Source organism: Oryzias latipes, chromosome 16 (genome assembly GCF_053564925.1).
Source record: "Oryzias latipes strain Hd-rR chromosome 16, Olatipes_Hd-rR_3.1".
Classification (NCBI taxonomy): domain Eukaryota; kingdom Metazoa; phylum Chordata; class Actinopteri; order Beloniformes; family Adrianichthyidae; genus Oryzias; species Oryzias latipes.
The window spans coordinates 32,711,762-32,736,839 of record NC_136252.1 but is presented as its reverse complement, the minus strand read 5'-3'; the positions used below and the strand labels follow the sequence as shown (position 1 = coordinate 32,736,839).

Here is a 25,078-nt window from a genome sequence, read left to right as displayed (position 1 = left end):
AGCACGCAGAGACAGAATTGGAACAGCAAGGTTTAAAAATAGCATCGGTGTTGATGCTCGTCCACCATAGTGGTTGAGAGTGGTTCTAGTTCTAAACCGGAGCAGATTCTCAATTTAGAAGCTGTTTTTTCACCACTAAAGCCTCGGCTCTGAGTCGGAAAACAAGCTCCACAGAGGCAGCAGGTCTTTGTGAGTGTTCAGCAGAGCTGCTCCCTGTGGAGGCCATGTTTACAGGAGCGCAGATGACCCGTCGACTAGCTGCCTCCCTGTTTGTTTGAGCAGATCTAGGTTCTGTGTTGATGCCACGGAAAATCCAAGCCCTGAACAAAGTCTGAGCTGCAACGAACAGGACTTAAAACCTAAGATTCAAATCAAACTGAAATGAAAATTTGCGAAACTACATTAAAGTTTCACTCCGATCATCTTTAGCTCTATTTTCGAAGAAGCTCTCAGTGGTCTTTTACTTATGGTTATACCGTTTTGGGCCAAAATCAAACAACTTGGGTTGTTTTCCAAGACATAGTTTCTGCAGAGCGGCAGGAGTTCATTGGAAATTTGCCTCAGAGTTGTTGGCATAGATCAACCCCGCCCTCCTTTCCCTTCACCATTTCCATCTGCTCCTGATTCACAATGATTTGAATTAAAAAAAACTTCATCTTAATTTTCTTTAGATGTCCACCGTCATCAGAAAAATGACGCAAGGACATGTTAAAAACACTTAAACATCATTCTCATTTGAGCGGGTCATTCAAATATCTTTTTTCTTTTGGTTGCTCCCGTTGACTGTATACAGAAACTGGACTGAGTTGGTGTGACGTCACCAAAGATTCACTTTGCGCTCCACCCTAATGAAGTCAATTCAGTCGCCGCTTTCTTGTGATCTGGACACCACCATGTTGGAACCAGACGTTGCTAGTAAGCAGCGATGGGTCGGCTCAGACCGACCATTCTATGGCAAACCCTTCTCACCAATCAGGATAGAACTTGTTGGAAGTCCACACCCCTACCACTTAAATATGGACTCGGGATAATCTGTCAAACGTTATGAACAGTCGATGTGGGGGCCAGCAGCCTCCACCTACTTTTGAGGTATCTGATTGGTCAGTTTATAATTTAAATAAGTTGAACTACGAAGAAAAAATATCAGGAAGAAATTAGGATTATCAAGAAGATGTTAAAAAAATTTATCAGAAAATGAATGGCTGTTCTAACCAATAAAATGACTGAGTAATAACAGTTTATTTCTCTAGAAGAGTCTATGGGATTTTGGCTTTCTGTTTTAATTGCAACGGGGGAGGGGTCCCTCAGTCCAGTTATCATGTACAGTCAATGGTTGCCGCTCATTCTGGAAGTTATCCCAGAGAAGCTCGTTGGCATCGTTTTACCTTTGATTTTCATGACAGAATCGGAACCAGTGTGTGGACAAAGACAAATTCACTAACACAAAAAAATAGTAAAAAAAAACTAATTTATGCAAGTTTTTCAAACAATGTTGACTCGTCAGACCTAATCCAGAACTCCCAGTTGGTGGAGATATGAAACAGATTCTTGTTTTGGTCACATTTTTCTCTCATTTGCAGCTGGGATCCGCAGAGCAGAAGGGGTCAGACCAACGGAAGAAGAGGGGGGGGGGGGGGGGGGGGGGGCCTTCGACCAGGCTATTATGGGATACCTCTACAGAACAGTGTATCAGGAAAACTGTAGCTAAAATTCTTGTCGCTGAGGGGCGGAGTCTTATGTTCCGCTCCTTTCCTCAAATAGGCGACCTGCAGATGCTTTCTTCAACTGGTCCAGATGTTGTTAACTCTTGTGCTATTCAAGGCACTTTAGCGTTGGGAGTGGGGTCATCTGGACCCCCCAAGACAGTGCGCTAAACGTTTTTTCTTAAATGATTTGTGATCTTCACTGGTGTCCATGGATTACATGAAATCCTTTTCATCTTTATCCACCTTTTTCATGGTAGGGATAACACATCAATGCAAGGGAGGGGGGGTCATTTTGACCCCACAGGATAGTACAAGGGTTGAAACATCTGCTGCATAGCTGTTGTTCATCAATCATCCGCCCTTAATCCTGTGGTAACGCTAGACCCTGGAAACATGGATCGTGGCGGCGCTCCGAAGGGGGTCCAGCTCGGCGGCATTGTGTGTAAATGGACAGTGCACCCCACCCCCCCCCCCCCACCCCCCACCCCCACCCCACCCCCAATGGCAGCATTGAAAGGGTAAATGATCCACCTATAGCCGCTGGGGCCGCCCTGAGCCGTTTGCTCTCCTGCAGGCCGGCTCGCTTTCTGAGGTCCAGTGTCGCGTTGTCACATGACACCGCCGCCGTGACGGCGTGGACAGAAACATCTGCAGACACAGCTGCTTCGTTCTGATCCTTAGAGGAGCCCGACAAACCAAACCGTACGAGGCACTGTGAATGGAGGACTTTCCTCACAGGAGAGAGAGGTCCTTTGTAGTTTCGACAGACGTGTGTTCTGCAAGGCGAGAGCGGCAGAAAGGGAGAGTGCACAGGTGCAACTCGATTCCTTTCACCTTCACTCTGAAAGTCTTACAACAAACGGAGTCCAACTCACAAACCAGACTCCACCTCTGAAGAAAGGAAAACAAAGCCCAGCTCAGACGGCACACCACCTTCTCTGCAGCTCAGCTGCTTCCAGTTTGAGGAAAAGAGCTCCAGACCAACCAGCTACCCAAGAACAGCTGTGTTTCTAATCTGACTGGAATGAAGGTGGAGAAAGGAGAACGGCAGGCCGAAAGCCAGCAAACATCAAGCAGAAAGCGTTTGAGGAAAACAAACCCCTGCAAAACCAATCCATGTGACATTTTCTCCTGGGAGATAAGAAGTCAAAAGGATGAGAGCAGGGAGGTGAAAAGGGCGGAGGACCTTATGGAGATGGACAGAAAGAGAGTGCTGGGGGCTCTAAAAAAAATACTATAAAAGATAAGAGAGGCATCTGCTCCACAAACACTCCTCCATCCTTCACACGCACGCCTGACCATTCCAAGGACGAGAGAGAGACACGAAGAGTGTCAAAAGCTGACATTCCCAAAATCTGATGGAAAGAGATGGCAGGACAGAAACGGTTTGGCCGTTCAAATCTTTAGCAGGAAATGACGTCACTGTGACAACAGAAAATCCACGTTGGTTTGACGGATGTCTGTCAATCAAAGTAGCTTGCACTCATCTGTGCACAAATTTGACCATAAGTACAGATTAATAATAACGCCATTCACCCCAGTAAAGAAGTCCCGAAAATGACTTCCAACGTTGGGGAGATACGGGTTTTTGGGTTTTCCGGGCCCACGGAGGGACACAGAGGAGAGCGGCCGCACCTTGAAGGGAGCGCATGTGTCGTTCAGTTTCCTTAAGGCTCATAGGACCACCTCAAAAATGGAACGTACCATTGTCGTGCGTGGGAAAAGTGTATTGTGAAGCATAAGGATAATCACGCACTTATGACGTACAGGTGATACTTAAGCCATAAGGTCATTAGTGAGGTGCGAGTACTGCCCCCTTCCTGACCACAAAATTGCCACTCTTCTACACTCTGATTGTCTGCTTTCCTCATTTCAAAGAGTCTGGCTGCAGCACGACCTGCTGCCTGCAGCTTTACCATAGAAACAAGTCTTTGAGAATATTTTCTTGTGGCATTTTTCTCACGACGGAGGACATCGATAAGGAAAATTAAAACTAACAATGTGTTTTCATGTCTTTTCTAAATCATGGGAGCAGACTGAAAAATTATGTTTGAAAAAAGCTTGTAGTTGTCACATAAAAACTACAATCGACAAGCTTCCTGCTCCGCTCCATTCTGATGCATGCATACACCTATAGACAAATAAATCCATGAACGTCTTTGTTTTCCTCGTCTGAGCTGGAATCTGGATCAGAATTGTACGGCTGGATGGCGCCGATATTGCTCGCCATTTTTGCTGAACCGCTAATGTTAGCTTGGGGTTGTGCGGGGCTGTAAGCTAGTGAGAGAGAGTGTGAACAAAGGCATGATGGGATATCAGCACAGGCTTACTCCTCGCAAACAAGCACAGCCAGAACTCGGAGGGGAATTTCTAATGAACTTCTGCTTCTGCTGCTCAGCAGAAACTATGTCCAATAAAATGACTTTTGGTTTTGGCTAAAAACGGTATAACTGCATCACTGATCAGGTAAAATGTGTTAGTTTGTTTAAACAGATCAATTAAAAAATTGAACAACCCGAGATTTATTAAGCGTTGCAGTAATTAAGTGAACAGACATTTTACACAACTTACAATCATTTCACATTTCCGCTTTTGATTTTCTTGAGTATTTATCGCTGACATACGGACTCCAGTCTCTACCGAATCAACAGCTCACCTACAAATTCAAATTGATTTGATGTCTATGGCACCTTTCAGAGAACAGCTCAAGCGGCTGTACATAAAAAACAAACAAGAACACAAAATTCCCACACACGCATTAGAATTATAAAATAAGCCCCTCATAATATAACACAAATAAAATAGAAATGGTTATATAGAACTACAGCAGAGAGAACCCAGAAGGCGCTGTCCGCCCTGTCCTTTTGTTGGCTGGGGCGTCAGCATTTAACCTTTGTGCTATCTTGTGGGGTCCAGATGACCCGGAGGCACATTAACGTTGGGAGTGGGGTCATCTGGACCCCACTAAACAGTGCGCTGACCCTTTTTTCTTCAATGATTCTTGATCTTCACTGGTGTCCATGAAATCCTCTCCACCTTTACCCACCCTTTCCCTGGTAGGGATAACACGTCAATGTAAGGGTGGGGTCATCTGGACCCCACAAGGTAGCACAAGGGCTAAGCAGCACGAGCTGTCCCCAGCACCTCCTGCCCCACAGTCCCCCAACCCCGGGTCCAATGTGCCCCACCCGGAACAAGAGACGCCAGAGGACAAGCATGGCCAAAACAAAAATGTCTGCTTACATTTATGTTCATCTACAACTAAATTTATACAGTTGTAGTCTTTTCACACTGCAGCAACATCTATTAATAATAAAAACACATCATTTGAACTAAATTAAGCCACAAAAATCTCTTCACTGTACATGCAATTAGCTACAATAGATTAGTTTCAAACGTGATACAGACTTTCTGATCTTTATTCGTTTGTCGTCGAGTTTCCGATGGTCATTTAAAAGCAGATGTGCTTTTATTGTGAAAAACTCAGCTTACCGTCATCATAGATTTTCCAGGTGTGTTTGTGATACCATCTTTAAACCACTTTTTTTTTTTTTTTATCAGGATTAAAACTGTGTGAAACTGTGGGTTTTGCTGTTGAAGCTGCAGAAAATGAGTGAAAGCACAGGTAGATGTCTAATGAGCGCTTTGGTCAAAACAGCACCTGGATGCTGAGCTCACCTGGCAGACAGCGAAGCCCAAACATCTCCCGGCTCCGCGCCGTGATGCTGCTCTGACTCAGCATCCTCTCCTTCAGGACAAACAGAGAAGAAGATGTTGGAGTTTGAGCACAACTTAAAAAGAAACAGCAGAAAAAACAAACATTTAAAAGGAGGAGACACAAATATCGCGCGCGTGTCCGCTTTTATTTTGTTTTTTTTGTGTGTGCTAAGATGTTTTCCTCCGTGCCTTCAGACAAAGACGCAGTGATTTCCATGTTTTCCTTCTGGATAGTCGGGTAACCAAACGCGACTTTCTCCGGTCTGTAGTAGAAACCAAACCCAACAGAACCGCACAGGCCTTTCAGTATCAGCGAGCGGCACATATGCTTCCACTTAACGTCATTACCGACACCCCCATGAAGGCCGTTCAGATTGAAATATCGCTGCACGCCGAAGGCCGGGAACAGGAGACCAGCTGTAAACGAGCACTTCTGACCACAGTGAAACCATGACTTCGGTTTGAGTTTAAGCCCCAGCATTGTTCCCAACACAAGGGAGCTTTTGAGTCGGCCCGTGATGTGCAAACGACAACAAGGGATCCTCTTAGTCTGTGCGTTATGGCCGCAGCTTCTGCAGTGTGCTGGAGTCTGCCCATGAAAAGCTGCACTCGTTTACGGCTGATGTTTTCTCTGCAGAAACCCGCAGGTTCTGCACTTTCCCTGCCAAAGAACCCAGCAGGCTTTGAAAATAAAGATAAATCCACTCTGTTGGTGTAAAAAGTGGAACAGAAACCCACCACGGCTACACATTTTTGAACGTCACTTCTGCCAGAACATTGTTGCTGCAGCTTTTTCACTTTCTCCAGCACCCACAGAAACCCGTCGCTGGATTCCTTCTGGCTCTTAAAGGGATCCAAAGGGACTTGGATCTCTTGTTGTTGAGGGGCTGGGGGGGGGGTTACAGTTTTCTGTGGACTTGGGTGCACATAAGGACAGAAGAAGATCCTCTGACATTCATATTTTGACGTAAAGCAGCAGCAGATGTAGAAAAAAGAAAACACAAAACAAAAACAAGCGCCGTGACTGTGAGAGGATCCCAAAACCACGTCTCCAGCGTTTCTGCTGACTGTTCATCCTCCTGTTCATTGTGCGGTTTTAAGTCACCATTATTTCTTCTTCCATTGCCTCCTCCTCTTCCTCCTTCCATTCTCAGTGGCTGAGAGTTATTGCAGTTTCCATTGCTCACGGTTTCCCCGGTAACGGCAGCCAGACTACGGCTTTAATGTCCTGACCACAGGCCAAGTGCATTTTTTTGGGGAAGAGGCTTTGATATTTGCAGCCATTGTTGAATTCAGGATGAGACATGCACAGCAGCGGGTTTGCTTAGATTCTGCTCTCGTAAATGCGAACAACATTCGGCGGCCTGACGTGGAGCTGGAAGGAAAGTGACGGCACTTTGGCTGAACAGGGATGAGTTTTTTATTTTAGGAAAAACCGGAGCTCTGCGTGTTACAGCCAACTGAAGACCTGATTCTTCTTTTCTCCTGCTCTGACCAGAAAAAAAAGGCCTAAACAAAACCGTGAAATAGATCGTTTTTGGTGCCAATTTAACAGCAAATGTGTCCGCACATAAATATGACTGAACTGGATTCAAATGCAGGTTAAAATGATCCATAAATCTTTGATAAAGTGGACATTTTGAGGATGAAATTTTAAACAGCAGCTGCTCCTTAAATTTTCATCGGATGAAGGATTTCCTCACATTTCTTTATCTGCGCTCTCTCCGTCTTTCAGCCATTGCTTCCTTTTATTAAACAAAATGAGGAGTTTGATTCCATTTCGCCAAACTTGAATTCAAATCCATTTCAATGAGAACCACACCAACACGTGGAGGTTAGAATAGAAAACAGAAACTTTCCTCAGAAATTTCACATTCTGAGGAACTGAAACGGGTGCAAACGCCTCCTTCTGCTCCCCGTCAAAGTCCCACAGCAGATGTCTGAGCTCCTGTGAAGGATCTTCCGCAAACGTTTGGTGTCTCCATGAGAGACGCCGACGAGGGCCGCCACAAAGCGAAACCTCGTGTTCTCCCCTCTCCTGTGCGTCAGCAATCACACAGATCATAAAGCTGGAAGTGCTGCGTAGAGGATCCTGCTGTTCTTGGGAAAAAAAAAAGATGAAAGCTGGATGACGGGACCCGGGCTTCCTGCCCCGCCCTAAATTCCTCTGTGACTCGAAGGCAGCCTGTTGTTGTCCCACTTTACCACAATAACAGGCGGAGTTAGGGTCACACCACAATACCATAGCAACAATAACCTTTTTGTAGCCCTTGTGCAGTCATTTCTGTAACACTTCACTCTAATAGGATAACATTATCTAATAATATTGCTCCGTTGGGGCGAGTTACAGTCTTTTCTGATCCATCTTTTAAGGCTGGAGAACATGCAAAGAACATTTACGGACACTTGTCTGCAGGAAATGACCCTCAAACAGCTGGATTTGAGGTTTTTCTCTGATGTGACTCAAGAAGGTTCTTTTTTTTTTCTCAACATAGGCAAAGGGATAGTTTTGAAAGGCTCCATTTCAAAACTGAGGATACTGTTGCCCTGTAACCATGGCAACAGTATTCATTTGAGCTCACTTTCCTTAATATATATATAAAAAAAGAGTGGGATTGTGCTGCACGGTGAGCATACATGGCCATTTCTTTTGTTTCAGAAAATAGAATCCACTCTACTAAATAAACCGAGGATTGTTTTTCTTTATGTGTGAATAAGAAAAGAAAAAAATGAAAGAAGTTTCTGATGTTTTTTTATTTTATTGATTCTTTTCAAGTTTGACAGATATTGCCTACAAAAACTGACCTCAGAATAATTAAGGCCAAAAACAAATCTTGTATTAGCTAGGCAGAAAAACGGTTTACTTTCCCCACGGCTCGGTTCAAATTTCCGGGTTAAGCCCGGGTTTGGTATCGGTTCGATATATGTGCATTTGTGTACGACAAAAATTCAGAAAAATCCTATATTTACTTTACTAATAACCAAGTAAGAATGAAGAAAACCGTTTCTAGTTGGCTTTACTCAGCCTGGTGTAACGTAATCAAACAATAAATAATAAATCCTTCCTACACACATGTTGGTTTGTGAAAGTTCCTGCTAGAATAATTCCTGATCAATTGATCAAACCCTAAATTGATACCGTCAGAAGCAGTCAGATATCATCTGTGGACCATCCGATCAAAGATGACGACAGCATCTCCGACTCCCACGGGGCTGCTCTCACGTCTCACCGTGTCTGACTCGACAACAAGTCGGCTGCCGAGGCTTTGAGCCGTCAGAGTCCTGCGGTTCTTCCTGACACAGCGAGACAGTCCTGCTCCCAGCAGCACTGCCTCTTCCTGATAGCATGGATGTTTACATGTGAGCACGAACAGAGCAGCCGTCTCAGCTGAATTAGAGCCCGCTGCTGATCACACACAGTGTTACTCCCGTGAGAGAGATCAATGGAGTCATTACGCATTCAGAGCAGACCCTGATGGACAGAGCTTTCCTTCAGTGCTGCTGGTTAATTATAACCGAGCGTCAAATCAATGAACCCCCGCAGCAGCCATAAATCTGCCCCTGATTTTACCAGGAGCCCCTTTGTTCTGCTCCGTTTCAGCAGCAGCGCCGGCTGGTGCTCAGCTGAACCCGCCACTGTGAGAGCGGGATTTTTCTGTCACTCATTTGATCCTCTTTAGGCAAAGCTGCTTCTGCTGGGCTTTGTGTTGAAGGCCTTTCATGTCAACCGTTTCAAAGCTGATGGAGAGAACTGGAAGGGGATGGGGGGGGCAGGCTGAACCCCCATAAAGCAGAAGGTCTGAGCGCCTGGACGTCACCGTTTTCAGCCATTTGTTCAAAAGGTTCAGATCTGCCGTTTCAATAAAACATCCGCGATATTCCACTTGAACACGAGGTCTAAAGGTACCAAAAACTGGAAAACACGAGGGATGCCACAAAAACCGAACCACACGTTGCACCATTAAAGACCCACTCCATGAAAAATTGTGTTTTTCACATGTTTTTGTGGCATTTTTGATGATGGAGGACACATATTAATATGCTTCTGAGTATCTCTTTATTTAAATCACTGTGAATCAGGAGTAGACGGGGACAAAAAAATGCGGTTTGAAAAAGCAGTGATGCACTACAGTGGATGGACTACAAGCTCTCGGCTCCGCTCCATTCTGATGCATCCACCTGCAGACAAATAGATCCAGGAAATGTTTTCCTCGTCCGAGCTGGAATCTGGATCTAAACTGTACGGCTGGCTAGCTTCAGTTTTGCTCGCCATTATCGTTACACCAGTAATCTCAGGCTGGGGTGGCGAGGGGCTGTAAGCTGGCGGAAGATGTTAGGAAGAGGGGGCAGGCTTACTCAACAACTCAGATTTCAATGAGCAACTGCTAGTCTGCAGAAACTATGTCCAAGAAAACAACACAGGTGTTTGAATTTTGGCAAAAAAAAGGGCATTATTATCAATAAAAGAGACTGACTGGATACCAGTACAATTACATTTAAAGTGTCAAACAGTTGTGCTAAAATTAATCTAGGATTTATTATTTATTGTTTTATTACGTTAAGGCGACCCAAAAATCGACGTTTGAACCGAATCGTGAGGAAAGTGAATCGATCCATCCCAGGAAAACGCTAAAAATGAAGGATGAAACAGAGCAAAAAATGCAGAGAGCCAGAGTAAGGCCATCACAGCCAGTGGGGGTGGGGGGCTCTGTATCTCATCAGCCCTCCCCAGCATGCTGCTCCACGTCTTCAACCCCCCAGGCTCGGCCACGTTTTCATCCTGAAACCCACGTCGGGAATTCTAATAATCATATTCAAAAGTCCCGAACCATCCCACCGCCGTCTCCATGGTAACTCCCAGATGTTGGAAAAACGCAACCCCCACCCCCCCAATTCCACATACAAGCCCTGCCCAAGGGGAAGAATACATCTGTTACCATTTTGCCCTGCAGCTGAGCTGCAGAAAATACCCAAGCACAGACCAAAAACAAAAAAACCTGGCAGTGCAGGCGCTTCGACCCCGCCACGTTCAAAGGCGTCGCACTAACTGTTCACGCCACTTCAGCACCATGTAATCCTAAACAAAAGCCGCTTGAGTTGTCAAAATGATGAACGATGTCCCCACGCTTCAGGCCCCGATGAAGCAGACCCCCGCCATGAGGGCAGATTAGGAGTCTCCGCCCCTCGACTTAATTAGGCATGCTGCCAATAACGGGGACTGTAATTATCCACGCCCTCGTTTATCAGGCGGGAGCAACAAACACAACCGTCACGCCGTCTCCTGTTCTTCTAAAGGCTCTGCCAACAGGATGATGACACCACTTCCTGTCTCATCCTGATGTGCTGTTTGACCCCTTTTCACCAACAAACACCAGATTCCTTCAGCTGTAGAGCAGATTGAGCTCCAAATGTAACGGCGAGTGACTTGGGTGGATGTAACGGATGTGTTGGATGTGAGAACCATGTGACATAGAATAAGGAGTTTTGTCATTTTAAGAATAAGTAACGGTTTAGGATGGTGTCTCCAATTCCAAACTACTTTATCACACCAGTTCTTGCATTTTACCCCTTACAAAGTCCTAATTTTCATTCATTTACCCTCTATCAATAAATAGACATAAGAAAAGCTTTACAGTAGCATCTAGTCAACTGCTACTGAAGTCTGATTTTACTGTATCTCTAACGGTTTACACAACTAAAGCAATTCTGAAGGATTCTGAAGCGGAGGAAAGCAGCCAAGCGCTGATATGCGATACTTTACAAAAGTGAAGTGTTTGAAGGTAAACCGGCTGATTCTGAAGCAGCTTTATGCCAACATTGGCGAATCAGAAACCCTTGGAATTACGTAAGCCGTATAAAAAGTTGAAGAATCACAATAACCATTAGGTACCTCCAGATCCAACATGAGGAAGTAAATTCAATTGCTATTTTTTCGCCATGTGAACGTCGCCATGTTGGAACCAGAAAGCATTAGCAGGCAGTGATTGGTCCAAGTCGGTGTGAGTCAGCTTTTCTATGGCAACCACTCTGACCAATCAGGAGACAGCTTGTTGGTAGTCCAACCCCCTTCCACTTGAGAGCGGGAAACACGAAAATCTGTCAATCGTTTTGAACGTTCAACCACGCACTTTTATTGAGCATCTGATTGGCCAGTTTAAAACTTCATAACTTGCATGATATAACATGGCTTCTTGGAGCTTGTGGGAACTTCCTGTTTGGAACGACAGGGGGGGGAGGGGTCACTAAGTCCAGCTCTCACGTACAGTCAATTGCTTCGGAATGAACGCCTGATGAAAACAAACACGTCGTTCGGAATACTCTGCCCCAATCAGACTCATTCCGATTTTGTGAATTTGTGTTTCCAATCGTTTCCAGACAAAATAAAGACTGATGCTATTCCCACATATTTACGTGAAGCCAAGATAATCGCATTGAACGCACAGAGTTTTTAAGCTCTTCAACGGCTAAATGTTGTTAGCACGTGTTAGCCTAATCCTAACTCTTCCTTCAGGTCCGTTCGGCCAAGAATAAAGCACGGACTGTACAAATTTAAAAAAATTATGGGCGAACACGCACCTAATAACAATCATAACCATAATAAAAGCACGTTTAGAAGATCGTCTCGCTCTATGCCGCAGCTTTGTTTGTTTACAACGGAACTAGCCATTTCTTCTTCTACTGCCATTTCCGGTATTTTAGAGAGTTCTGCGCATGTCCAAATGATTTGTCCCGACCGAAAGTGTGGCGTGTGTAAACTTTTGTTATAATCGGATTAAGTTTTTCTGGGCCCATATACGCAGTTCAGTTCTGACCCGATCTTTCATCCGATCAAAGATATTGTGCACATGGGACAGCAGCTAATGGTTCAAACGTGTTTTGGTCCGCTCCAAACGTACTGAGCCAAACTTAAGGGCTCACTGGTTCTTGGGCGGGAATGGATTACCCCGAGTCGAGTCAGTTTTAACGCAGTTTTAACTACAACCTTCCCATATAAATTTACAACCTTAAACCCCGAAAGCCTCTGGAAAATTAATAGAATAGACATAACCTGGATAGTTCAACCTATGATCTCGGTCTGTAATATCAGTTTCCTGCAAATATATTCAGAACATATAGCACTCCAATTGTTGGCGTGGAGTAAACCTACCCTGGCTTCCCATCATCCCTTGTTTACACTCTCTCCTACTAGTTACAGCCCCCCCCCCCCCAAAAAATCAAACATGCAACAAAAAATGGTTAGCAATTTTGGAGCTATCCAGCCATACCGTTTTCACGTATTAATCTAGTCATTTTGTGTATGTGTCGCCATGATGACCCTTGTCCACAATTGAATGCATCATAATGGAGCCAAGCAGGGAGCTTGTGGCCCACCCAGAGCAGCAACTACGTCACAGCTACAGGCTTTTTTTAGACATGTTTTCGTCTGCTCCTGATTCACAGCTGTTTAATAGGGAAGAAATACACAGAAAATTTTGCTTATACGTGTCCTCTATCATCATTAAAAATGTCACAAGAACATGTAAAGCAACAAATCATTTTTACGGGAGCAGGCCTTTAACAATGCTTGTTATATTTAATAAAAATGCTTGTTTTTTTAAGATATAACACTTTACACTATTTTAATGTTAACGTAGGGAAAAAATGAAAACTAGAAGGTCAAACAATTAAAAATGTATTTTTAAAAGTAAATAATGCTTAACATTCACATGTAAAGCTGGTTTGAGAGGTGTCAATCACCGGGACTAGTTCACGTCAGTCGGCGTAAGCTTACCTTGATGTCCGGCAGCATTTGCCTGACTTTGAACGTGGTTTTTGATCCCGTCAACATCTTTGGCGACGGTTTTTGGGGCGAAACCAAAACAACACAGAGGGGAGGTCAACCCCACAAAGTTTGTTTTTTAAAAAACTGCTATTGTGCTAAGAGACTATCGGGGTCGAGGTCCTCCTTTAGTTCATTTCTTATGTCGCCGCTAAATCGAGCAGAAATGTCCGCGGCGACAGCCAGCCCGGCCGCCGGCTTCTTCTGCTGCTGCTGAGGCGTTCAGTGTCCGCAGGAAAACTGCTTTCTCTCCTCTCATCGCTGTCCTGGATGACGGCTTCTGTGTGAGCTATCTGCACTCCAAAACACCGGTGCACGCGCGGCTGAAACGCGGAGCCGCGGTTGGTGAAGGAGGGATGCGTTCACGGTCACCGCCGCCCCATCCGCTCCGCTTGTTTATTTCTTCGCCATCGTGGACAAACTCGCTGGTGGGAAACGGAGACCAGCGCCGGCGGTGTGGAGCTTCTTAAAGCGGCAGTACATCTGGATCGGGGATCAGTTTGTGCTCTGGGGAGGAGACCCTCACAACGTGGAGGTGGAGGTGGAGAATTCCCCAAAACCCAAGAGGAAGTTAGTTATTCGGGCTTTTCCAGATGTTTGTGAATCCATCACCACTTATGGCACAGGTATAAAAACAGGGGTATGGAAGAGTTTTTAGTCCATAATTCAAAGTAATATAGAATTCTACGACGGTAGTTTTAAGGCCAGTTTAAAAAGTTTTTCTTTTTTTAAATACGACTTTAAAGTCGTAAATTTACGAGAAAAAGCCATAACTGTTAAATTAGGAGAAGAAATGAATTTTAAATCTTGTAATTTATGAGAAAAAGTAATAAGTTGACAAGAAAAATAACCAAAGTTGTCTGTTTATACACACAAAAAAATTGCTTTTATTATTTTTAATAGGTTTTTGATACCATGATAATTAAAATGAAAATGTGTTTGGCAATTTACTATTCAATTTGCAATTCAGCCAAGCATTTTGTAAAATGCATTTTTAAACTCCATGGTCAAATTCCAAAATTAAACTCTCAATAGAGAATTTCCTATAACTTTGAATTATGGGCGAAAGAACCTTCCATACAGGAGTTCAGACAGCATAAGAAACGACCATCTCTGAATTCATTACATTACCATTTGGGGGGGGGCGGGGGGCATCTTCATAAAAATGTGTCATTCCTTACTCGTTCATTAAAGGAAAATGTAGAAACATTTCAGTTAAAAATTAGCAACACAGTAATTAAAGAGTTACTCATTTTTAGGGAGCTTACTGGGACAAAACTGTACTGACAAGAAGTGGAAAAGATACAACTCAAAATTGACTTTAATGTAAATTAATTACAATCTACAATGAACATGTTTTGTTTTGTCTTTTTAAAAAAAGCGTGGTAAACAGTAACTGACCCTGACATCTCAAACATAAAAAAACAATCATTTTACCTTCATAAGCCCCTTTTTTCCAGCTGCACCTTTCTCTGATCTTTCATAAAGTCTTTGCTCTGATCTCATTCATACTTATGGAGCAATAACTCCCCTTTTGGCAATCCAGATAGAGAAATTCCTCCCCAGGAAGAAAAGGGAAAGTCTGCGTAATCCTGAGCGACGCTTTGCCTGGCTGTCAGGTGAGGAGATGGCGTCCTGCTGCACTATAATAGAGAGGTCTGGATTTTTTACCACATGGGAAACTCTTGAATATTCCATGAGCTTCTCTGGTTTCTCTAATACATAAAACCGTGGCAGACAGTGAAGCATGCATCATCTGAGCTGGAGTTATTCACTAATGTATAATGCAGCAAGGTTAAGGTAATCCAGAACACAGATAACAAGAAGTTTTTGGCTCTTTCAGTTTTGCTGAATAATTTAGGAAAGTTCTGCTAAGTTTTTCTGCCTAGTTACAGCTCAGCCTGGCTGCAGTGGAGCCCAGTGTCACCCGTTTAGCTCCACCAGGGAAACCTCAGCTGGAAAAATGCTCCTGTGATTAAATACTGATGGTAAAGGCATTCATTGGATGAAGTAAAACCAGTGTTTTCCTTTAAAAAGCAAAATATGAACACTAAAATTGATCTTTTTCTGCCGAAGATGCTGTAGAAAAAAAGGTGAATTACTTTTTTTCTTAAAATCTATAATAAAAAAACAGCTGATATGGAATAAAATGATTCAATTGAAAACACGGATTCACAAATTAAATAAACAATAGAATTGTTGTGCAAAAATGCTGATTTTTATCTAATATGTTTTTTTAAAACTGCTGTCTTAAATAGGTTTTAATGCAAAAGTTGGATTTAGATCTAACTTTAAAGTCTAAGGGAACGAACTAGCAAAGCATAAAATGAAAGATAATTAAAAAATAATATTTGTACATCAAATTCAAAATACGGAATCATATTTGGACTCATGAAAGGTTCGGGTCATCTAACAACACTGTGGATTTGGGCAATTTAAGGCTTGTAGTTTTGGACTTTTAGACAGATTTAGTGAAAACTTCCCTTTCCAGGTTTTTCTTTTTTAATTTATCCACTTTTTCATTCAGCAGTTTTCCAGCTTTTTCTCACTGTCTTGCACATTTTTATTTCCTATTTCACTGATCATTATGTAGTTTTCTTAGCACGGCAAAGATATGAATGTGAGGTTTTTTTCTGTCCAGCCGTCCTATTTTCTTCTAACTTCCAATTAAACATATGAGCATTTCAAAGCACCTTTACCTGTCTTTGCAGTTCTCATACATTTTTATGCTGAAGATGCATTTAAATCAACATTTAAATGCATTTCACAAATGTTTGCTTTCTTAGCTTTATTCAGCATGAATTAGTTGATTTTCAGCTTCTTTAATCTTTTTTTTAGCTCATTTCACATTTTGAAATTCAACTGAGCTTTGCAGCATAAGTAAGCATCTCCAACTGTTCAGCCGTCTTAACCACTTTAGCTACTTTATGATTAGATATTTATTATATTCATTATTTAAGGTACTGACATTTCCTTTGAGGTTTTCTCTTTTTTAGCCGAATGAATAGATGTCAGTTCACCTTGTATGTTTAAAATTAATTTTTGTCTCGGTGATTATTTAGCTTCTTTTTCAGCTATTTGAAACATTTTTCAGCTAATTTAGAAATGAACAAATATGGCTTAATTACTATTTTTGTGCATATTTTGTTGTTTCCATTTTTAGCAACTTGAGTCTATTAATGACTTTTTGTAGTTGTTAAAACCTTTTTTCTTTTTTTGTTGCACATTTGAAGTTTTCCCTCATTTTAGCAAAATTCCAAACGACTAGGTGTGATTTTTTTAAAAAAAACTTCTTGTCCCTAAATTCTAATTTTAGTTAAACAAAGTGAATCTTTACTAAAACTTTGACATCGTTTGCTTTTAAAAAATTAGGAGGTTAAAAAAACAGAATAAAGCAACAGTGAACAGTTTGAAATACAATGAGAATTTATTCAAACAGTGCAAAAAATAATATTAATAATAACAATCTAACATAAAATCAGATGTTCTATCCAGATTGCACTGTCACACGGCATCGGAGCTCTCCTCTGAAAAATAAAAATATGTATAAAAAAACCCAACACAAAGGACGGGGACAAAAAAGAAAGAAAAATCAAGTTATTAATGCACTTGGTACAATGGTTCTCCGTTTGCATGCAACAGACTCAGTCCCATGCAGCTCCAGGTATTCCATGTTCTCTGTCATGAGTTAGGAACTTCCTGCTTCTCACAGAAGGGACAGAAAATAAAAGACGCGTGTATGAGTGCAGACCGGTGGTTTCGAGATGTTTCAAAATAAAACTAAGAAATAAAAGCCAGACTGCACAACAATTAGCCGTGTGAGAGAGAACGTCCTAACTTTTCCCAACTAAACATTACCAAAAAAGGTAAACTATATAGAACAAAATCTTTCTATAAATATATATATTTTCTTCAATGGTTCAAACTGAAGTCAGTTTGCAGTGAGCAGGCCCTCTGGGTTCTCCTTCAACGGCCAAAACTGTTTTTACCCCGACGAGCTTCAGATCCACACGCGTGGAAGAAGACGACAAAATACATTCTTTATCCTTTACAAAAACAAAACAAAAAAACACTGTAAAACTATGGCCGTACAAAAATAAATGGAAACATATTTGTACAACCTCTCCTTCTGCTTCCTTTATAATGAAATACCCAAAAAACAAAAACAAAAAAGAGGGCAGACGTTTTTAGAGGCTCTTAGAAAAATAAACACAAAAACAGGATGGTTTGTCATCTGATTACTACTTTGGAGAAAGCACAAAGCTATCTTTGTTTTTTAATTTATTTTTTTTAAAAAGGTCTCATTTTTTTTTCTAGAGTTCTTGCAATAGGAACCGCAAGTATGAACACAGAAACATTCACACAGTAAATGCAAATATTATAAATATTATCGGAAACCAGAAAACGTCAGTGTTTTCATTTCAGAGATTCCCTCGCGGTTTTAGCAGCTTCAGCAGCACAGAAGATACCTTCATCTGTGGAAAATGCTCCTTCTGTCAGCTGAGAGAGAGAGAAAGAAAGAAAGAAAGAGAGAAAGAAAGAAAGAAAGAAAGAAAGAAAGAAAGAAAGAAAGAAAGAAAGAAAGAAAGAAAGAAAGAAAGAAAGAAAGAGCCAAAAGCTGCAGAGAAAATAAACCCAACAGTGCCCTCCTTTGGGCAAGGCAGTGAATTGCATACTGAATTGTGCTTTTCTAATAACCTTAGAGACAGAAAAAAAACCAAACAGAACCAACACAAGTCGAGTACCTACAGCTGAAAACTACTTCCACTAATAAAGGGGAAATAAACAAAAACATTATTTAAATATCTTAAACAGTGTTGAGGGTGGAAGACTGAAACTAATTTACTAACGTCATCGGGCATAAAGTCAAAATGCAGAATTCGTACGCTAATCTTTGGGCATCGTTGTGGAGGAAACTGCAGGCGAGGAAGCAAACTTGAGGTTTGTCAGAGGACAAATGAGGAACAAAGGCATCTTCGGTCAGTGGGCGACACGAGCGCCGCAGAGCCTCTCCTTCCTGGAAAACAGGTGGCAGTGTCTGCAGAGACGAGCGGGGAGGATCTCACATCAGGAAAGTGCTTGGACTGTGCAGAATGGATTTGGCTGAGCGAAAGCCAGAAAAAAACAAACAAACGAAAAAAAAAAAAAAACGTTTGGATAACTTCCTGTAGTACGAAAGGGTTGCAGCTTCCTGCTGGAAACCTGCGAACTCGGCCCGCTGACCGAACGGTGCATTTTCAGACCCACTTTAGACATCCAAACAGCAGCTCTGCAGCACACAGTTACTATTGTTCCAACTCATAAGGTCCCTTTGGGACATAAAACGCATATCTGGAGATTTAGCTAAAATCCTTCGGTTAGTTTGGTGTTTCTACAGCAGAAGTCGGAGTCTTTCAACCGCACGGATGAGTGAAGGCAGAGTCGGCCAGCAACCTGACGCGGCGAAAACAGGAAAGCGGGAAGACCTTAACAGAGGGACGCCAAAACCTTGTTTTTAGGAAAGTTTGGGTTGTTCCATAAAGCTGGTCAGTGGCCTGACCTGGTCAATAGCTCTCAACATCGTTAGAGGTTGACACCCTAAAAGTCCAGTATAATGATTCACGAGTCAGACATAAGGTGAGGCTTTGGTCAGGGACGGCAGCGCAGACGTGCGTTTCCATGCCTGCCGAGCGGTTAATCGTTAGCGTTGCATGACAGATTGAGTTTGCATAATGCAAATAGAGGCTGGAAAGCAGTTCAACGAGCGCTGTGCCGTTTCCATAGACAACTGACGCGAGCATCATCTAACCGCAGCGTCATTTTAACACTTAAAAGATCTTCATGGGACATTTAAATGCTTTCCACACCCTTAAGCGGCCCACGTATGCGTGTGCAGACGCGTGTGCAGACGGGCGCAGCGTCCCTGTTTGTGCTTGCTTCCCTGGGTTTGCAGACGTCTAAAGTTTCTGCCTGTAGTGTCATGTACTCAGCCTGCCATTTACATTCTCTCCAATAGGAGGAGACAGCAGCAAGGTGAAGATCTCTTACAAAAGGAGGAGAGCCTGTTGTTCCCACACACACACACAGACACACACACACTCACTCATACACAACACCTACGTAAGAGCCACAGCAAAATGAAACAGAAGTGCAGTCGGTTCATCCTAAGGTCCAACACCAGCCCGCTGTCCCTGGTTCCATCCACTCTCTTCACCTTTCCAGGTCAACGAGACAAATGAGACACCCCCCCCCCACCCCCGCTCTAATTTAACGACACACGAAAAGGCCACTCTTATACGGGGAGCTGAAGTCAGGTCCGTTCAGAAACGGTGGATGCCCGGTTCCGCCTCCCTCTTCTTCAGCTCCTCCTTGTAACAGCAGGAGCAGTAGTTTCCAGTCTCGGGGTGTCCGTAGTAGATGCAGCTGGGTGTCCGACAGCGGCTGGACTGCAGGCACGCCAGGCCGCCCGCGCTGCCCAGCGAGTAGTGTCTGACCGGGGCCTGCCCGCTCCGAGGGTCCAGGGTGGAGCTCACGTCCCGGAAGCCGTTGGTGTAGCTTCCGGCGGCGGGTTCGGCTCCGGGGTAATCCGGCGGGTCAAACTCCGGGGGGTACGAGGGCGCAAGGCGAGGCGGACTCAAAGAGGAGGGGCCTTGAGAGATGTTGAAGTGGGGGTGGGAGAGGCCCTGCGATGTGGGGCAATGCCGGGGGAGGGTGGCGTACGACGGAAGGCCGGAATAAGAAGTCGCTGGAGAACCGCCCGCTAACTGACGGCGAGAATCCAAGAAGTTGGGCATGTAAGGGTGCTGAGTGAGGGGCACGGCAGCAGGGGGGGGCTCGATTAAAGAAGGTCGAGGGATGGGTACCACCCCCGAGTACATGGAGGGGCTCAAAGGAGAGTACTTGAACTGGCTGAAGGGAGGCGACAGGTTGTCTGAAAGCTCCTCTTTGGCCTCATAAGGCCGATACTTTTGCTCCGAACCACCAACCGGCTCCTTCTTGGGGGGCTGGACGCTGTTGACCACGCCTTTCCTCTCTGCGTCCCGGCGCTGTTGCTCCTGCTCCACCCGGAAGCGCTCCTCCGCATCCGCCAGGTAGCGCTGGATCATCTCCTCCTGGAAGGGCTGGCGGTTGCTGGTGGTGAGGAGGCTGGAGAAGATGAACTTCCTCTCGCCCTGCATGGCGGCTCGCAGGATGCCCAGGCTGACCTTCACGTCCGCGCTGTACTTGTAGTTCTCACTCTCGGTGCTGCTCCCCCCACAGCTGCTCATGCTGCTCCCCGTTCCGATGAGACGCTCGCTGCCCGAGGACGGGGAACCTTTCCCAGAATCCTCGGAGGCTTGGGCTGAGGGCGAGCTGTCCTTGCTGCCCTCCCTGCCCCTAAATGAGCCTTTCTTCTTCTCTGCCCCCTCCTGCTTGCCACTGACCCCTCCCGCGTTCTTTCCCGTCATCAGCCCCCCCACATTTTTCTTCAGCTTGCTGCCGAGGCTTTTGCCAAAACTCCCCAGTTTGTTGGCCACAGAATCGGCCCTCTTCTTGTCCTTGTCCTTCTTACTTTTGTCCTTCCCCCCCGACCCGCTGCAGGAGGAACTGGAGGAGGAAGAGGAGCTGTTCTTGGCCAAAGATGCGTTTCCGTTGAGGGTCGGTCCCGCGGCGGCGTCCCCGTTGCCGTTGGAGCTGCTGCTGACCGACTCCTTGTCAGATTCGCCAGAGTCGGGGGGCGTTCGGGCGTCCTCTCCGGCCGAAGCTGTGGGGGACTCGGGCTGAGCCAGCGGGGCCTGCTGCAGGGAGACAGGAAGACGAAGATCAGGACGGGAAAAGGACCTGAGAAAAGATGCCGTCACTGTAATGGAAGGAAAAGCAGGGGCTGGCTGATGGTCAAAGTTTCACCTTACGCTGATGATGGGATTGTTTATTTTAAATAACATAATGAGGAAGAATTAAAAAAAAAAAGGAAAACACACTTGAAGGTTAAACACGTTCTCTCACTTTATCGCAGTTCACCTTTCGCTGTTTTGGGATTTTTTTTCAGTGCAATTTTACAAAGATTATTTTACAGTGCGTCATGATTGGGTGTAGACCTCGTCGATCAATGTCCTCCGTGCCGTTTCTCCTGTACAGAATGCATTCAGTTTACCAAATTCACAGAAATCTTAGACCGGGATCTGATCTTTGCTTTCATTCTCTAAAACTGAACTGTTTTCTAGGAAGGTTTGAACTTTGAGAGTTCAAACAAGACGTGTCAAAAAGGTTATGTTTGTCTGAGAAAAGTTTAGAAAATGAGTGATGAGGAGTTTCACTGCCTTGAAACATTTATTTTGTTTATCACGGGTTATTTTCAGTTTGCAACGAGGGAACACTTCTTTTCAACTGTAAAAACAGCAAATATGATCAAGGAGGTGTACGCATTTCAATCACTATATCCTAAAAGATTCCCATCATTATACATTTACATATTTCACTGTTCTAATATGTCAATTTTAAACTCATTTCTGCTGACTTGAGGGGTTTTAGTTCATCTGTAATTAGGTATTAAACTCACTCTGATCATCTTTTGATCTATTTTCAAACTGGTTTTTAATTAGGATTATGCCGTGTTTGGCCAAAAATCAAACTAGGACATAGTGTCTGCAGAGCGGCAGAAGTTCATCGAAAATTGTGGGCGGGACCATTGGCAAGGAGCACCCCGTAGAGTTTGTAAGCTCTCCTGTCAAACTGCATTTTTTCGTCTGCTCTCGATTCACAATGATTTGAATATAGGAGTACTCAGAAATGCAATTTTTAGCTTAATTTCCTCTATAAATGCCCTCCATCATCAGAAAAATGCCACAAGAACATGTAAAAAAAAACCTGCTGATTTCATTAGAGTGGGTCTTTAAAGATGGATAAAAAAGAGCAAAATAGGAATTGAAAATCTAAAATATTACTTTGACACAGATTACTGCAGCTGATGTGGGACAGAAATCCTGAGAGAAACTCAAAAAAACAGATGACATCCTTTGTGGTTTACCTCACAGGGCAGCGGCAGCCAGGTGACCGTCAGGTAGGTGTGCAACATCTGGAGCTTAGCCTCCAAAGACAAAGCCACGCTGTAAAAAAAAAATAAAAAAAGACAGGATCAGAGAAGCATGCAAATACTTTTAGAAGGAAAGCTATAAACATTTGACTCACCACTCCAGGTTTGTGTACAAATATTTACACCTTTCCTGTTTTTGTAAACAAATTGTATGATTGATTCTTAGAGCACGAATGCTCCATCAATCCTGTTATTATCGTTTGTTGAGGGTTTTATTTTACTGCTGAGGTTGGAAACTCGGGTGACGACTTTCCCAGAGCGTGCTCAGTGGCTGCACTGAGGTGGCTGCTGGGGTAAAAGGTGCCTAAACTGCCCCTGGCTGTGCTGCCCTCACATTCTGTAGCGGACTTTTAGCCTCTCAAAACCATGCAAACGGTCGCTCGTGTAATATCATCTGTGCCGACCATTTGGAGTTCAGCAGGCGTTCTCGGAGTCTCCAGATGGCATAGATAATGTCGCAGGTTACAGTTTCTGCTGTTCTAGCTTTGGCTGCTCGCGCTCATTCATAGAAAGTCTTTCTAGCTAATCCTGTTGTTTCTAATCTGGAGTCAGGCGTCAGTGGCTGGAGGCCGTCGTTTAGTGCTGCAGGGCCAGCGCACGCCGGTGAACACGTGCTGCTCCTGACCCCCATGGAAGGAGGACTGCACCGTCTGCGCATGTGCGAGCCCACAGCAGCACGTCAAGGTGGTGTAGGTGTTTCTATTTTGGTTATGTTTTTTTTACCTCGCCAGCATCACGTTGTCCGTGTCATCCTTTCCCCACTCCCAGTCCTTCCCAGGATCCACGGCGAAGTGCAGAGGCAGCATTTTGTGCTCGGAGTCGGTGAGCGGGATCACGACTGCAGAAAACGAGAAGACAGGATGAGAGGAGAATCCCAGAAATAGGCTCAGTTTTACGCTATTTTATGAACAAAACTGGTCAACCATTGAAAACTCAATGAATCAGCAGCTGGAGTTCTTGTTTTTCGACATTTTCATTAGCATTTATTTGTGTTTTATTTATCTTTATCCTTAAAAATACCTTTGATTGCACCATTGACTGTTTATGAGAATTAGACTGACTGGCCCCGCCCACCTGACATTCCAAACAGGAATTACCTGCTGGTGCCAAAAAATCAAAATCCCACAGACTTCTATAGAGAAATAAACAACTGTCACTCAATCATTCCTTTGGTGAGAATATCCATTTATTTTTCTTGATAATTCTCTTTTTTTTCCCATCACATTTTTTAGGTAGCTCAAGACATGAACAGACTAATCAGATGCCTCAATAAAAGTAGGTGGAGCCTACTGGCCCCCACATCCAACGTTCAAAACCTTTGACAGAGTTTGCTTTCAAGTGGTAGGGGTGTGGCCTTCCAACAAGCTAACTCCTGATTGGTGAGAGTGGTTCCCATAGAAATGGTTACTCACAGACCAATCCCTGCTTACTGGCTCCAACATGGCGGCGTCCATATTGCAAAGAACTTTAACGTGACGCAATCCACCTTTCATTCACATTTCAGCTAGAGGACAAATGAGCGCGCCGACCGATGACGCTGGGATCACCTTGCTCTTTGGAGCTGTCCTTCTGCTCCATGGAGACGAGGGCAGAGAAATGCGCCTGATCGTACGCCAGGACCAGCGGGGAGCGATGGCACTTAGCGGCTGGAACCTCCAGCGGAAGGTAGATGCCTCCAAACGGGATGGGGGCAAAAGCTAGGCAGGAAGATTGAGATGTTAGACATCTGGAAACGGGCTGCAGCATTGGCTGAAGCCAAAATAATGCAGCAGCACCAGGAAGTGAGTCAGAGCGAAGCATGGAGGGAAAACAGAGCTCTGTGCAGACTCACCTTCCCCCCCAGAGTCCCTCAGCATGGTGTCAGCCACCACAACGATGGGCCGCCTGAGCACGTGAGCCAAGACGAAGACATGAAACTCCTCTAAACTCTCGTAAACGGGCTCGTCGGAAGACTCCGCCCTGCAGAAAACACAAACTGCGGTTGGTTCCTCCTGTTTGTGGAACAGGCTTCTGCTGTGGAACCGTCATGTTCTGACATTTGGGTCCGTAAACAGCAGATTGACAGCATGAGGCCCGGCCACTCACTTCTGACGGGGCGCTCGTTTGCTCACAGACACAAACAGGACGGTGACTAAGCGGCGTGGGCTAACATGCGCCGCGGCGTGGGGGCCTTACCCGTTGGTGCCGTTGGCGCTGTAGTGTATCCTGGGCTCACTGGAGGCCAGCTTCAGCAGTTCGTTCCACTCTCTCTGCCACTCCTCCTCTGTGTACACCAGACCAGACTGAGGGGGGGGGGGGCACAAAGACAGGCATGCAGCCATTAGGCTTTTAGAAAGGGGGTGTCGAATGTCACAAAAGCATGTGCTGGCGTTACAGTGTCCTGCCACAGCGCCTCACACTGAAAGCTGAGCCTCTGAGTCTCACAAGAGCGTCGGAGAACGAATGCAGGATTCTGTCTGGATTGGAATCAGCTGCATCAGGAAGCCCCCCCCCCCCCCCCCCCCCCCAGTCCAAACACCCCCGTCCCACCCCGGCTCTGCTCTGGAGGGCCCTTCGGAGGAAGCTGCCACAGAACGGTCATCCTCTGAGGGCGTCTCCAGACCATAAACAAGCTCTCTGTGCCTCAAAGCCGGCTTTCATTGAGGAGGGGGGGGGTTCTCCTTAGGCCCCGTAAAATGCTCCGACATTGTCTTGATTTTTGCGTAGAGCAGGAGGTAAATCCAGCTTAAAGCCAATCAGAGGAATAGAGGCCTGGAAGGAGCTTCTCTTTTCTGTAACAACTGA

General features: G+C 44.6%; 2 protein-coding genes and 1 long non-coding RNA gene across 4 annotated transcripts in view; 1 reads left to right on the top strand and 2 right to left on the bottom strand.

Moving 5' to 3' along the window:
* The window catches only part of mtmr11 (myotubularin related protein 11), a 33,746-nt gene extending 17,100 nt beyond the window's left edge, over positions 1–16,646 (bottom strand). Inside the window, exons 1-2 of one of the 2 annotated variants that reach the window (XM_023964053.2) lie at positions 13,195–16,646; positions 5,385–5,454 (exon numbers count right to left, since the gene is read on the bottom strand). In XM_023964053.2, coding sequence (XP_023819821.1) covers positions 5,385–5,454; positions 13,195–13,251 — 127 coding nt within the window. In that variant the 5' untranslated portion in view covers positions 13,252–16,646. The remainder of the gene's footprint in view (positions 1–5,384; positions 5,455–13,194) is intronic. The other variant, XM_078932612.1, reaches the window with a different exon arrangement.
* LOC144984387 (uncharacterized) lies at positions 13,732–23,198 on the top strand. The gene is made up of 3 exons (XR_013648020.1): positions 13,732–13,868; positions 22,847–22,978; positions 23,063–23,198. It is a non-coding gene; the product is annotated as an uncharacterized LOC144984387 (long non-coding RNA).
* The window catches only part of otud7b (OTU deubiquitinase 7B), a 34,107-nt gene continuing 25,679 nt past the window's right edge, over positions 16,651–25,078 (bottom strand). The window contains exons 7-12 of the mRNA XM_023964106.2: positions 24,470–24,576; positions 24,126–24,253; positions 23,842–23,991; positions 23,018–23,132; positions 22,229–22,307; positions 16,651–20,999 (exon numbers count right to left, since the gene is read on the bottom strand). Of these exons, the coding sequence (XP_023819874.1) occupies positions 19,542–20,999; positions 22,229–22,307; positions 23,018–23,132; positions 23,842–23,991; positions 24,126–24,253; positions 24,470–24,576 (2,037 nt within the window). The 3' untranslated portion in view covers positions 16,651–19,541. The remainder of the gene's footprint in view (positions 21,000–22,228; positions 22,308–23,017; positions 23,133–23,841; positions 23,992–24,125; positions 24,254–24,469; positions 24,577–25,078) is intronic.